This window comes from Sminthopsis crassicaudata, chromosome 4, assembly GCF_048593235.1.
Source record: "Sminthopsis crassicaudata isolate SCR6 chromosome 4, ASM4859323v1, whole genome shotgun sequence".
Classification (NCBI taxonomy): Eukaryota; Metazoa; Chordata; class Mammalia; order Dasyuromorphia; family Dasyuridae; genus Sminthopsis; species Sminthopsis crassicaudata.
Window position 1 is genome coordinate 102,507,345 of NC_133620.1, and position 15,282 is coordinate 102,522,626.

Consider the following 15,282-nt stretch of genomic DNA (forward strand, 5'->3'; position numbering starts at 1 on the left):
CAAATAATTGTTGAAAAAAAAGATTCCAATTACTGAACATTATCGGGATACTTGTAACCTGGGGGTAAACAGGTAAGGCAAGGAAAGTTGGCTTTGTTTCTCAAGGTTTTTTTTAAGAAATGTTCCCACTCTCATAATTCTCCAGATTGATCTTGTATATGGAAGCATTTTAAGTTCACATGAAATATCGATAACTACTAAATGAGCACATAAGACTTTTATTTCCAATTTGATAATTTTTCAGGACAATGGAATGGATTAAAATAAATTTCTCCTTTATAAAAAATGACTTTTACATGATGTTTACTTGAAAATACCACAGTCACAAACCTTGTTTGAATACTATTACAAAAGGAATCCTCACAAATTTCAACAAAATTTATTGAACATTAAAGGAATCTTTAAAAGCCTCTAGGGATTTTACAAAAGTTGTATTAAACAGATTAAATTTCTCTTGGAAAGGTTTTAGCTTCTTTTCTGTCTTAGTACCTGGTCTTTGTGTTCAGAACTTTCACCTCTGTGACCTATTTTTCAGCTTTAGCCCTGAGTGGATAAGACTCCGAAGATCATTTCCATAAACTTCAACCCTACAGAAAAATCCACACATCCAGAGGTGAACTATGACCTGAACCAGAATCGTGGGATTTTTGTGCTTAATGTTACATATATAATAAACCTTATTCCCAGAACCACACAACCTTTCTCTAGCTATAAACTTTATACCAAGAGCTAAGCAGCCCCTCAGAATCCGCTCTTGCTCACTTCTCACCTTCCCTTTGTTTCACTCTTCTCTCAGACTCAGGGGACTTCCAAGTCCCCCCTTCTATCTAAGAGGCGCATAGCATAGTCAGCCAGTGTCTTTTGCTGAGTTGAGTGAGCTCAGGTTCCCCATTATCTAGTCAGCTTATTCAACTGTACTCTTGTATCATGAGTAAAAAGACCTCAGAAAGATTCCTAGTCATTTCCTCCCTGTCCATACTTAGGAAGAGATACTCTCTTCACAAAGGACAGCTGGATTGAAAGCTCCACCACTATTAAGGAGAGGGAGAGAGAAAGCTCATCATGATTTCAGAGCCTTTTCAAAACCACAACTGCAACATAAGATTCCTACAGTTATTCCAAGTCTGCAGGTAGCCAGAGAAGAGTGAGACCCTTAAATACAAAGTCCAGGACACAGACAGAACAACAACAGTAATTATCCACAGAAGAGGTCAGCAGGAGAGTATCTTGATCTTTGTTCTCTTGGTCTGAAGTCAGGATTGCCATCATGGAATGAGAGTTTGAAGAACAGTTGGGATTATAATGAAAAGTGCGCTGTCTGCCATCTACACTTACTCCAATAACATTCCAGCCAAGTCTTAGGAGAAGGAGAGCAGAGGGCCCTATGGGCCCCACAGCCTGTGCCACGGGAGTAACTCAGACATCCATCAGCAAAAATATACACAAAAACTTACAGGTGCTGTCTGAGAATGGGAGACCCCCTGCTGGCCAGAAGAAAGTGCTCTAACGGAACAAGGCTGCTGTTTTTGGTAGAAGATGGATCACAAGTTCTTAGTCAGGTAGCCCTGTGGGTCGGGAAGGAAAATCAAGACTCGGTCTGACCTTCCTTGTCCAAAGTAAGGAGAAAGCTGCACACCACTAACAGCAGGTCCAGCCAGGCGTGGAGACTGTTTGCAGGTTGATGTAGTCACCTTGCGTGGACAGAGATGTGCTGCCTTCCCTGGTATTGGCCATCATCTGTTCAATAAGGACTCTAGGAAATAAAGTAGAAATCAGACTAAGGAGCAGAATGAAGCAGAAAAGGAGAAAAATCATCCAAATCATTTTTTTAAAATCATCATGACTGTCCAGAAAAAAAGGCAAGATGTCTTCTAGGTGATAGGAACCCTATGGAAAAAAGACAGAGACCCTGATCTTGAGAAGCTATTTTTCTAATGTGTTCCTCTCATCCCTGTCTTGCAGAGTACCCTGGCACAAGGGAAGCACAGAGCTGGTGGGGATGAGGGGAAACAGCATGCCTAAGTAAGAAATGGGAAAGAATTGGTATCCACTTACCTCATAGCTTCATTAACGTTTTTGTTCTCTTTGACTGACGTTTCAGTCCAGCCAGTGAAACCGTTCTCTTTGCTGAACCGGTCAATCTGGTCCCTAGTAACTGCCCACGGGGATAAGTCACTCTGTGGAAGGGAAGGAAGACATGGGGTTTAGTTAGAAAAACATTACTCAAATGATGACATTAATTCCGCCATGGACTCAACACTCAGAATGCACCTACATCTTCTAGGGAAACTCTCTTCTTCACTTGAAAGGTTCCTAGGACCAGAATAGCAAATTTTAGAATCAGGATTACAGAAGCCATCTAATCTGACCTGTGTGGGGGAAGGAGCATCCCCTAGAATACGCCTGACAGTCACTTGCCCTTTCTTTCCCCAAGAGACTTCCTCAAAGCCTCCCAAGACAGCCCATTCTGGTCAGATCTAACCATGAGGGAAATGTCTGGACAGCAGTGACCTAAATTTGCCTCTGTGACTGCTATCCCTTCCTCCTGATTTCTGCCTCCAGATAAAAAGAGCAGATGTCATCTGTCGCCTATATGACAATCTTTCAAACACTTGAAGGCAGCTTTCTCCAGGCTAAGTAGTCCCAATTTCTTCTCTATTCCTCACATGGATTCAAGGCCCTTTATGTCACTGGCATTTCCTCTGAACATTCCCACTATCAACATCCTTCCTAAATTGTTATCTAGAACAGAATATGGGAGGGTATTAGGTGGCACCAGAGTGCCCAGAGTGCTGGGCCTGGAGTCAGGGAGACTCATCTTCATGGGTTCAAATATGGCCTCAGATACTGACTAGGTAGGTGACCCTGGGCAAGTCACCTAACATGATTATTTCCAAAAAATAAAGAGATAATGTAAACTTCTCTTTCTGTCTCTCTTCTCTCTGTGTGTGTCTCTCTCTGTTTGTCTGTCTCTTTTTCTTTGTGTGTGTGTCTCTGTGCCTCTCTCTCCTTTCTCTCACCTCTCTCTCTTCCTCCCTCCCTTCCCTCTCTGTCTGTCTCTCTGTCTCTGTCTCTATCTCTCTGTGTCTTTCTTTCTGCCTCTGTCTCTCTCTGTTTCTCTCTGTCTCTCTCTCTCTCACACACACACACCTTGTTGGCTAATAACAGGCAGGGCACAGGCTCCCCACTGGGCAGTGTGAGCTTACAATCCAAGTCTTGTTTCCACCTCTGGCTGTTGCTAAAGGTGGTGGCGTTGGTGACATCAAACATGATGACACAGGCTGAGGCATCCCGATAATACAGACGGGTCATGGAGGTGAAGCGCTCCTGGCCTAGTAGGAAGCAAGAGAATCATGGTTATCAAAGGAGCGGTGCTTGAGACCATCTTGGGGCCTCTACTTCCCCTCCTAAATCCATTTCCACTGGGGCACACAGCTGCTCATAGCAATTCTGCCTTGTTTTTCCCCTCTGACAGATGAAAAACCAGGAGAGGGAGTATTTCCTTCATTACTGCAGAGGCAGCCAGACTGCTGTGATAAGGATACTCACTTGCCTAATTGGATCTTACTTAGTCACAGAAATAAAGGTCAGCGCAGTCATTTCAGAGATAAAGTCTCCAATTTCACAAGTCTTTGAGTTTCTAAAAATTCTCCTCCACTGCTTTTCAGTTTTAAAAAATTGTTCCTGGTTTTTGCCATCAGGCTCATTCCCAATGAAGATACCCAAGTAAAACAGATTTCTTCCTCAATCCCTACTCTCAACGGTACTGTTTTCCTTACTCACCTGCAATATCCCATAGTTGGAGTCGCACCATTTCTGAATCAGACCACTGGACAACCTTCAGAGCAAAGTCCACTGCAAAATCCCAATAAAAAATTAAAATCTCAGGGACTAGGGGGTGTTTGTGTGTGTATGTGTGTAATGTAAAAGAGAGAACATGTGTGAGAGAGAAGTATAGAAATATATACACAAAGAAGTATACACACACACACACACACACACACACACACACACACACACACACACATATATATATGTATATATATATACATAAACACACACACACACACACACACACACAGAGACAGAGAGAGGAAGGAATCAGGCCTTCAAAAATATATGAGATTATTGGATAATAAGAGAGGAGAGGGGAAATGTGGGATAATTACTGAGTGGTATTCAGTCAGATGCCACCAACTGCCCCCTGGGCATCTGTACCTGAATTTCCCATAAGCACCCCAAACTCATTATCTTTCATATACAAAACTCACCCTTCTCCAATCTCCTCCATTTGTGTTGTGGGTGCTGCCATCCTTCTAACCCCCCAGGTTCACAACCTTGGGGTCATTTCCATCTCTTCCTTCTCCCATGCCCCTCTGGTCAATCAGTAACCAAGCCCCATCCCCTTTCCCAGCGTCCCTTGTCCCTGCCCTCTTCTCCCCACTCAGTCACCGTCCCTTTACCACTTTTGGCCAGGACCACCGGCAGAGCTTTCTTTAGCCTGATCAGTCTCTTTTCTAATCAGTCTTTTGCACAGAAGCCAAACTGAGATACCCAGAAGTAGAGGTTTCATCATATCCCTTCCTTGGTGAGAAGATTCAATGGCTCCCAGTTTCCTCTCAGATTACAAACTCCTCTCACTGGCATTTTAAACCTTCAGAAAATGACTCCATCCTCTCCTTACAGATTGATGTTATTTACCCTGCTCTCTAGGGCCAAACTGGCCTCAATCCTGCTGCCTGTCCAGGATCTTTTGTTCCCCCCCACTTCTACTTCTAAGATCCCCAACTTCCCTTCAATAATTGGCCCTCATTGCTTCTTACAAAAGACATTTCCTAATGCCCTCCTGGTAACCCACCAAAAATCACTTTCTGTCTTCTAATCTGTTTACACTTTGGTCCCCTGCTCCAGAAAGGAAGCTCCCAGACGGCAGTGTTATGTGTTTGTAATCCCAGCACATAGCAGGTGTCTAATAAGTGCTTACTGAATTGAATTGCTGAATATGGATAGTGTAGTGCAGTGGAAAGAGAGCCAGATTTGAAGTCTGAGACCTGGGTTTGAACACCAAACTTCTGTTGCTTACTTTTCTTATGCTCTTGGGCATTACTTCTCTCTTGACCTCGGTTTTCTCATCTGTAAATTTAGGGGATTAAATGGTGTCTGAGGTCCCTTCCGGCTCTCTAAATATATGAACTATATTTTCTGGTTGAGTAAAAATTGGAGCAACCACTAATTATTATTATCTGTATTCTTCAATTAAGAACCAGGAAACCTAGGACTGGAACTATAATGGGATGGGAAAAATGTCCATGGGATTGCCAAAAATTGATGCAGATGAAACTTGTTTGGCCCCTGGCTTGCTTTTCTTTGCCATCCCTTTAAAGCAGGCACTTCGGGCAATGATACCTAATCAATCAAAATTAAAATACTCAAATACTTCATATTAGAAATAGATCAGTACAGGGCAGCTGAGTGGCTCAATGGCTAACTATATGACCCTGGATAGGTTACTTAACCCTGCTTCAGAAGAGCTGTTTGGTTCAGAATCAGAGTAAGAAAATTTGCACAGGCTTTCTCTCTCTCTCCTCTCCTCCTCTCTTTTCTTCTTCTACTTTCTTTCTTTCTCTCTCGCTGCTTTCTTCTTCTCCCTCTCGTCTCTCCCTCTCCCTCTCCCTCTCCCTCTCCCTCTCCCTCTCCTCTCCTCTCCTCTCCTCTCCTCTCCTCTCTCTCTCTCTCTCTCTCTCTCTCTCTCTCTCTCTCTCTCTCTCTCTCTCTCTCTCTCTCTCTCTCTCTCTCTCTCTCTCTCTCTCTCTCTCTCTCTCACAATTGAGGTTCAGTGGCTTGCCCAGGGTCACACAGCTAGGAAATGGTAAGTGTTTGAGACCAGATTTGAACTCAGAGGGGCTTTAAGTCAAAGCTTTATTTCACCAAAGTGGCAGTCCAAATAACATGGGTAACTAACTGGCAATTAGAATCAGAAGGAAGAAAGCTTTATATACCATCATTTTGGCTCTAAGCGGCAAAAAACAAAACAAAACAAAAAAAAACTTTTCTTTTTTTAAGACAATAGTTTAGCCACAGAGTCTGTTTATTTTAGTGTTTTATGTTAGTACTTTTCATAAACAAGGCTAAGGTCCAGGGTTAGGGCCTGTTCTCTACAACCCCAATTTTAAAAGAAAGAAAAAAGCCAGCTAAGTGAGATTGGCAGAACCAGAATCCTGTACATATTGACAACAATATATATGGAAGAGACATCATGAAATAGAGGATAAAAATCCAGCCTTGTCAGAAATCTTCTCTGGCAGTTTCAGTTCAGTTTCTGACATCCTCTACCTGTTATTTCATGCTCTAGGCAATCTTCTGCAAAATGACAGGTAAGAATTCAAATTCTTTCCAAGTAGGGACTATTTCATCCAGAAAGTCACTAAATAAATGTTTGTTGATTGGTTAGTTAGTAGCTGATATGCACTGGGAAGAAACCCCTGTCCAGAAATGTGTATTTGTTTTAATGTGATTAAAATTAAATTATATTTTAATAATAATATGAGGTAATATGATATAGTGTAGAAGTGTCAAACTCAGAGGCTGCAAGACTCCCAGTGCATTAAAACTAGATTAAAATGTAATTGGGAAATGTTTAAAAAATACAATATAGATCATGTTAATTTTTTTTATTTTCTAAGACAATATGCAGCTCACAGGATCAGTTTCTATTTGAAGTTGATAACTATAATGGATAAAGAGCTAGTATAGTAGCTAGAAAGCTGGTCTCAAATCCAGGAAAATCTGGGTTCAAGATCTATTTCTGATATATACTGTCTATGCTACAGTGGGCAGGTCACTTAGCCTTGAGTTTCCTGACCTGAAAGTTTCTTATCCCAGTGAAACCACAGGTTTGCTTCCTGTCCCAAATAACAATATGTGACCACTCCAATTTTACTTGATAACTGTGTTTATCTTCAGAGCAGTTAGAGGCTGCGGTGGATAAAGCGGTGGCCCTGGAATCATAAGTCCTGAGTTCAAATCCAGCCTCAGACACTTAAAACTAGCTTGTGACTCTGGGCAAGTCACTGAACCCCAATTATCTCTGAGAGAGACACAGACATAGGGTCAGAAACTAAGACTGCGTGGTTATTTTCAAACTGGGGTTCATCAGGGAACTCATGTACACTTTTGGTATGGAAACTCCTTTAAAAATGTATTATTTCACACATGTAAGTAAATGTTTAACAAACAAAGCTAAGGGCAGCTGGATTTCAAGGTTCTAGAGTCAGGGAGACTTCTCTTCCCAAGTTCAAATCCAGCCTCAGACACTTAGGAGCTCTGTGACCCTGGGCAACTCACTTTACCCTGTTTCTCTCACTTTCCTCATCTGTAAAATGAGCTGGAGAAGGAAATGGACAACCAGTCCAGTATCTCTGCCAAGAAAACCCCAAAGGGGGTCACGAGGAGTCAGACACAACTAAACAACAAGAAGAAGCAAAGCTAAGAGACACTTGCTAAGCTAGAAAATCACCCAGAGCAAATGAAAATTTATGCTCAGTTTGCTTGCTTCTACTTTGAAAACATACAAAGTTCTACCAAGATTTTATTCTGAATGATTTATTCATGATTTTTTAAAATTAGTGTAAAAAAGTCCCTCAACAGAAACAACATTCTAAGAAATGCCTCCTTTTCTGCCTGTTCCATACACGTATTTTTTCCCATTAAAAAAAAAAAAAAAGACTGACATCAGTGTCACAACTCGAGTCCACAGGCTCTAGGGAGAAGGAGATTAACCGCCTGGGAGTGTTCACTCTATTCCTGTCCTCCTCTTCTGAGAGTTGTATCTCTCTCCAACAAGCCCTGTCCTATATCCTGGACAATACCCGGCTAAACCCCACTTGCCAAATTGTGACTGGAATTGGAGGCTCCGTGGGGGGGGGGAAGGGTGGTTCATTACGTCATGACTGATCCCTATAGCAAAGGCACTGGTCCCTCACCTCTTGAGAGCCTTTCTAGGAATGCTACACGTCTGCTCGGTCTCCTTGGCTCCCTCCAGTTCTCTGACCGTCCCCATTTCCGCGGGAGATTCTCTCCGATGCTCCCGGAGGACCAGAGACGGCAGCCCGGGCTGGGAAAAGACGTTTCGGGGAAGTGGAAAGAATATACTGGCTTTGGAATCGAGTTTTGGTCCTAACTTCAGGACATGGATAAGCATTTGACCTCCGTCTTCCTTGTCGGTAAAACGGGGATACCACTATGTATATTACCTACTCTTATGTATATTACCTTCTAGTGCGAGAAAGACGCTATCTAAAAGTATGCTGCTCTTGCTATTAGTTTGCCAGTCTTTCCCAAAGCAGCTCGGCGGTCCTGTTCATTCCCTGATAGAAATTAATAAAGCGGTCTGGCCCCGAAAACTGGAGAGGACCCCAGGAAAAGCCTGGGCCCGGAGGTAAAGTCAGACGCAAAAAGGTAGCCTCTGCTCTGAGCCGCCCCCCCTCCCCCCTCCAATTTCTCCTCGGAGGTTCACCTTCATCAGCCGAGCTGAGGGGAGCAGTCTCCCCCCCCCCATCCCCACCTCGGTCCTGGGACCCTGCCCTTCCCCCGCCCCGGCGCGGAGCCGGGGGCTGCGGCGGCTGGCCCCGCCCGGCCGGCTCTCACCTCCCACGGTGGACTTGTAGTGTTTGCTGAAGCTGTCCTGGGAGTACCTCTGCACCAGAGACGTCTTGCCCACGGCGGCGTCGCCCACCACCAGCACCTTGAACAGGTAGTCGCGGCTGCCCATGGCCGGCCCGAGGGAAAGATGTGACGGGAAATCACGGGGGTGAGGGCGGGAGGGAAAGTCCGCAAGTTACGCGATCTCCTCGGACTTGGCCGCTCACCGCGCCGGGGCTCCCACTGAGGGGAAAGCGAAAAAAGGGAAACTTTCAGTCATTCACAGACGCTTCCTGGGTGGGGCGCGGAGGGCAGAGGCTCCCCGGCTGACCCCTCCTTTCTACACCATCCCGCCCCCGACCCGGCCCGCGGGCCAAGGAGGATGCTCCGACTCACCCCACCCCCGCGGGGCTTCCCCGGAGTCCCCCAAGTCAAGGGCCGAACCCTGGCTAACTCCGGGTCCCCACGGAAGCGCGGGGCATGGATTTCCCGTGACCCGCGGTGATCCGAACGCAGAAGGGAAGTGACCAGCTTCCAGAAACCCAAGTCCCAATCCAAGTCTTAAGTTTTACAAACCCTTTCTCCTGCCCCCCCGCCCGTCACGTGCGAGAGAGCTCTTAGGACTATATTTCCCAGCACCCCCGTGGCATAGAAAATAAGCAACAAAGGAGCTGCTGGCCCGAATGGCCTCTTGGGAAATGTAGTCTTGTGCTGAAGGTTCCTAGCGGCCTGGGTCACTAAATTCCTACACTGTGCTTCTCCGGGAACGCCGGAGCGTTTGTGCAAAATTACATTCCAGAGTGTTTGGATGTTAAGTGCAAAATAACGTAGCGAAAGTGAAGAGAGCATCGGTCCCCACGCCGTTAAGTTCTCGTTTACTCCCATACGCTCGTAGAACTTCTTTGGGGTCTGTATGTCTAGTACCAAAGCCTGGAGCTTTTAATGAGAGCCGGGGAGGGTCCGTAAACTCGAATGGGGGCGGGGAAGATGGAGCTTTTATTTTCACTGAACTCAGCCGAAATGACCACTTCCTTTAACACGGATTTTCTGAGGAGTCAGTAGTCAGAGAGGGGACAGACCAGGGAGTTCTGTCACCCCCACGGTCTCTATTCTAATGAAAGCGCAGCGTCTCTCCTGGAAAGGGCTTGCACCTCGTGAGACACACTTCTGTCCATCCCAGACCTCTGAGAAGAGAAAGCGCATGACTGAACGGATTCTGCTTAGAGGATGCGAGCCCCAAAGCCGCGGTGAAACCGACTCTAAAGATAATCATTGTTTTTTACAGCCTACTAAATTACTATTTACTCTGGATAAGTCCGTCCTGAGTCAGCTCCCTAAATTAGACAGACTGTGTCATCTCCTTCCCTTTCAAACGGCCCTTTTCCCGTGCTCACTCTCCTTGACCTTTCTTAGATACTCGATACCTTGACCGTCCTCCCTGGAAACCTTTTCCTCTCGCCTTTCATGACTCCATCCTTTTTGCCTTCCAGTTGTTCCTTTTCTTCGTTTCCTCTTGCTTATCCAATCTCCTAACTATGAGTATCCCCAGAGTCCTTAGTGAAGGAGTCCCGCGCTTTCCACAGTCACCTCTGTGTGAATCGGTTTCCTTGTGGAGATGCCCTAGGGCCTCGCTGCTGTTGCTTGTCCTCCATCCTCAAAGATGGCCTTCGAATAAGGGAGGCGACAAGCAAGGGAATGGGATGTAAGTGAGGGCGAGTCACCTGCCTCCTTTCCTTCCAGAGCCATCTGGGGCCAGGGGCCAGAAAGGAAGGAAAAAAGAAAAAAAGAGAAAGAGCAGAGTGAAGAATACTGGTTATGGGTCAGAAAGCTTACTAACTCTGTGGGCATGATATCACCTGATCTTTGAGTTACTATTTGTTAATAAAGCATTCTAATAACATTTCATTGTTAAAAAACTTTATTAACAGCAGACATGGAAATAATGTTAAAGGTTTAAAAATTCATCCCCGAATAAATACATTTTCCCTTTCTCATTCTCTCTGGCCCACTAATATGGAAACTACACATAACATCTGCCTTGACAGTTTCTTGCATTCATCACATTAAATCCCAAGCTAATGCAACCTCTTTAGCCACCTCTGTCCCTGGTCCAAAGCTGAGGAACCCAATTTTGTCTTTGGCCCAGGCTAAATGTGTTCATTCATTTGTTTATTAAGCCTTTATTACATATGATCAGTGTATAGATAACAGGGGTTCTCAAACTATGAACCTGCTGAGGATGTTTATACACCTGCAGGGGTTCTGGAAAATGGGCTGAGGGGCGGAGACAGAGTGTGAGGTTTTGTTTTTACTGTAGTCCCGCCCTCCCACAGTCTGAGGGACTGTGAACTGGCCCCCTGTTTAAAAAGTCTGAGGACCACTGTAATAGAATATTGTGCCAAGCATGAGAAAAAAGCACAAAAATTAGATAATATAATTTTTATTTTCAAGGAGCATACATCTAGTAGGAGAATAAATCATAATCCTTAATAGATAAAATACACGTTCTATAAGTAGAATTTTCTCTGGGGCCCACTACCACACCAGCTCCTTATTTCTCAAATCCAATCTGATCTGCTTCCTTTCCATTATTCAGTGCTAGATCCAGTTCATGGTTGTTCTGTTGGGGGAAGTCAATATATAAAAGGTAGCTGAAAAGCAGAGGGAAACAATGTAACCACAAGGGTTACATGGAAGGTGATGAAATCCAAAGAATAAGAAGTATAGCCAAGAGAGCAATGGAGCATGACCAGTCTGAGAGAGACCCTATGACATTAAGAGAGCAGTGATGGATTTCAGTGGCATCTCTGATTTTTGCTACTTACTTGGTCATGATCAAGACTTAAGTTTTGAATGGATTTTGATCATTAGTGGAAGGAGTTCTTATTATTAAATATAAATCTATATCTCCAACTGTCTATGGGATAGCTCCACTTGAATGTTCTACCATAAACTAAAACTTAACATTTCCCAAATGGAATTCATAATATCCCTTCCAGCTAACTCTTGTCACTGGTAAGAGTGCGCTCCCTTTAGATTGGAGCAGAATTGAGGATCATAAAGGATAAAGATAGGAACAATGAAAGGTGATTTTCCTTACCTCCTCTTTTTCTATTCATCTTTGTACATGGGAATGGTCTGTGTAATTTGTCAAGTTCAGAATAATAATAAAAAGTTTTTAATTACTGACAAAAATAAATATTAGCATGATGCCATTTTGGTATAAATCAGATATGTGTATCTGAGTCTTTGATGAGCTCATAAAAAAAAAGGCAGCAACTTTTTTCTCAGGGCAAAGAACTGGAAATTGAGGGATACCCATCAATTGGGGAATGGCTGAATAAATTGTGATATGTGATTGTGATGGAATATTGTTGTTCTTTGGGAAATAATGAGCAGGATGCTCTCAGAAAAACCTGGAAAATTCTCCATGACCTCAAGCAAAGTGAAATGTATTATGTACCAAGTAATAATAATGTTGTTTAATGAGTCAAGATTACTCTGAAGGATTTATGATGAAAAATTTTTCTGCATATCCTGAGAAAGAACTCTTTGTATCTGAATACAGATTGAAGCATAGTTAAAAACAAAAAACAAACAACAAAAAAAAAACCACCTTTATTTTTCTTGAGTTTTTTTTGGGGGAGGGGAGAAAAGCTATGTTTTCTTTCATAATATGACTTTTATAGAACTGTTTTGTATAATTTCACATGTGCCTTATCAGTGGGGAGTGGGAGTAGGGGGAAGAGAGAGAATTTGGAACTCAAAGTTTTAAAAACAAATGTGAAAAAATTGTTTTACATGTAACTGGGGAAAATAAAAATGTTAAATAAATAAACAGAAATTTCTTTTTTTAAAAAGAGCACTACAGACAATGAACTTAGTCTCCTCTTCTCCAAGAAACGCTCATTACCTTTGTCTTCAGCCAACTTACTTATGTAAGAACAGACAGGAATGGGAGAGATGTGCTGGTATAATTACCTTCAGTGAGGATGAGTTCCCTCCCCAGCCCTGAATCAGGAAGAATTGTTAAGAAGATGAAAAGCTCTCTATCTCTTACCCCCTGTCTGGGAGATGTCAAATCGTCAGAGCTGAGGCCCTTAGGGAGCAAGCCTGGAAAGGCTTCTGACAGTCCTACACAAAGAATTCCTGCTCTTTCTGAAAGAACACAGTAGGACTCCAGCTGAGCCTGAGGCTGGATGTGATGGGATATAACAGTTTTTATCAAAGAGTGAGTCTGTGGAGTCCAATTGAATCAACATGCCACCGATGTCACACTGTGTAAGGAGCCAGCTCAGGAGTGGTAAGAGTTTTCTGGTTCAGCCCAACAGCAGACTCATCCTGCAGGAATGCTATGCCCTGTGAGGAACAGGCCCAGATAAATCACAGTCCATCTCATGTCCCAAACTTTGTGAGCATTCTCTGGAGGGAGAAAGGACTACATAGTCCCATAATTCCATAATTATGAATTGTGTTCCACATATATTCCCCATGCAGGTATCTTGCTACCACTGTAAATTTGTTCCCCCTGCCCAAGGATTCTGTGGCTATTTGTAAAATATGCCCCAGGTGGTCTTTGTATCCTTTTCTTCTTTTCATTTTTATTAAATTCATTTTCTAAGAGCTAATTGTATTTACTAATTGTTAATAGGAAAATACATTGTTGAGAATTTGTCAGCTATGTTGTTTGGGTTGTGCTTGGTAGTTTTTGGTGTCAAAAAGTACCAAGCATAATCACACACGGAGTTATCACTAGCACTTGAGATGATAGCATTTGCCCCTTTAGAAACTTGACTTTCCAGAGCTGCAGGAGTAAGTGTGGTGAGATCCACAATTTCATTCTAGTGAATACTCCTTTCACCAGTACAAAATGAATTCTTTAGGGTAGTACATTCTTGTTCTGCCTTTCGGTAAATCACTCACCAATAAGTTTTTCATTAATTCTAGCCAGCTTCTTGGCTTTTCCTTCATTGTTTGTCTTGACTACAACCACATCCATGCCAGATAAATGTTTGGACAGAGTTCCAACCCCGAGTGAATTAATTCTCCTAGGGAGCAGGGGATGGTCTCAGGAAGCCCTTTGGACTCATCCTTCCTGCCTTATCCCATCCTACTCCATCCCTTCAGTGAAATACTAATTATAAAGCACACAAAATCTTTTAGAAATGATTGACAAGGGACCTCGTGGCTTTCTGTTAGCCAACTTTGCAGCTTAGACAGAAGTAGGAGCAAGAAGGGAGGGCACCAGAGCAGAACCAGGCTGACTCAGGCCCTTCCAAGAGTTGGTAACCAAGCCCTGGAATATGTGGGACTTCTGGGGAGGGGAAGGCAGCTTGGTGAAGTGTCAAGGGCCTAGTGGTGCAGTTTCCAGCAAGAAGCCCAAGAAACCTTCCTTAGAGGGAGGCTGGCAGATTCATAGAGCTTTCAGCCAAGGACTTTCCTCCTGACTAATGCCTCAAGCCAAGTGACAGGCCTAGGCCTGCAGATGAATGTGGTAGGGCCTAGGCCAAGTCTAGTCTGCATATTTTACTGGCTTTGGTCAGTGTGGAGAGAGGGCAAGTCTAGAGCACAACATCTCGGAAGAATGAGAGATTTTACAGGTCATCCAGCACAAAACCTTAATCTAAGAGTGACAAGTGAGTCACTTACTTTGGAAAAAAAAATCTGCAAGATGCAGAAAAAAATGTACTATGTACAAATATGCCTTTATTTCTCAAGCACAGGACAGGGTTTGCAATGTATGATTTGGTATTCTTCTTTCAGACTCCAAATAAACTCTCTATGCCTTTGTCTAAATCAATGACAAAAACCACAGATCATTCATTTAAAGTTGGAAGGAACCTTAGAAATAATCTAATCCAATCTGCTTATTTTATAGATGGGGAAACTGAAACCTAGAGAGATTAAAAGATTGTCCAGAGTTACATAGTATTAAGTAACAAAGTTAGAATTTGAATCTAGATCCTCTGAATATGAATCTAATATTCTTTTCATTATACCACTAATACCACATAGTGTCAAGAAAAGACTTTTAAGATCTTACAACATTAATGGCCAAGCTCTTCATCTTGTTTGTAGTTAGTTATTTAACCATGTTATCTTCAGCACCCAATTTTTTTATGTCCCATCTTTTCCATAAAAATAGCATAAAAGTATTTTATGTCAGAGCATAAAATGCTCTGACAAGATCCAGGTAAAGATGAATGACATGGGCTATTATTTCAGTCAAAAAATCATTAATATGAAGTATTCCAAGAAGCATGGAAAGACTTACATTAATTGACACAAAGCGAAGAAAGCAGAACCAGTAAAACAATGTATAAAATGACTACAACAATGTAAATGGAAAGACGACCAATCATTCCACCAACCCTGAATACCATATAAATGTGATGATCAAGTTTAGCCCCTAAGAAGAAATGGAAAAAAAGTACTTTTTCTTTTGAAAAGATAGACACTATGGGTATGAAATATTGTATATGCTATCAGAAATGGCTAATATATTGATTAACTTTGCTGAATTACTTTTTTTTTCTATTAAAAACATTTGTCAAAAGTGCTAGGTCACTGGGTAGGAGAAGAGAGAAAGATGTATTGAGAAATGATGTAATAAAAGCAAAATATAGAAATGAAAATTTGTTT

General features: G+C 42.8%; 1 protein-coding gene across 2 annotated transcripts; it reads right to left on the reverse strand.

The window, feature by feature from the left end:
- Positions 1–202: 202 nt before the first annotated feature.
- On the reverse strand, positions 203–9,245 carry RAB29 (RAB29, member RAS oncogene family). Of its 2 annotated transcripts, XM_074308963.1 has the most exons (6): positions 9,037–9,245; positions 8,647–8,883; positions 3,784–3,855; positions 3,151–3,332; positions 2,056–2,177; positions 203–1,753 (listed from the first exon to the last, which is right to left on the reverse strand). In XM_074308963.1, exons 2-6 carry the CDS (start codon positions 8,768–8,770, stop codon positions 1,639–1,641), a joined length of 615 nt encoding a protein of 204 aa, XP_074165064.1. In that variant the 5' UTR covers positions 8,771–8,883; positions 9,037–9,245; the 3' UTR covers positions 203–1,638. The 2 variants fall into 2 exon arrangements, with proteins under 2 accessions (XP_074165064.1, XP_074165065.1); XM_074308964.1 differs by lacking the exons at positions 8,647–8,883; positions 9,037–9,245 and adding an exon at positions 7,983–8,107.
- Positions 9,246–15,282: the final 6,037 nt, after the last annotated feature.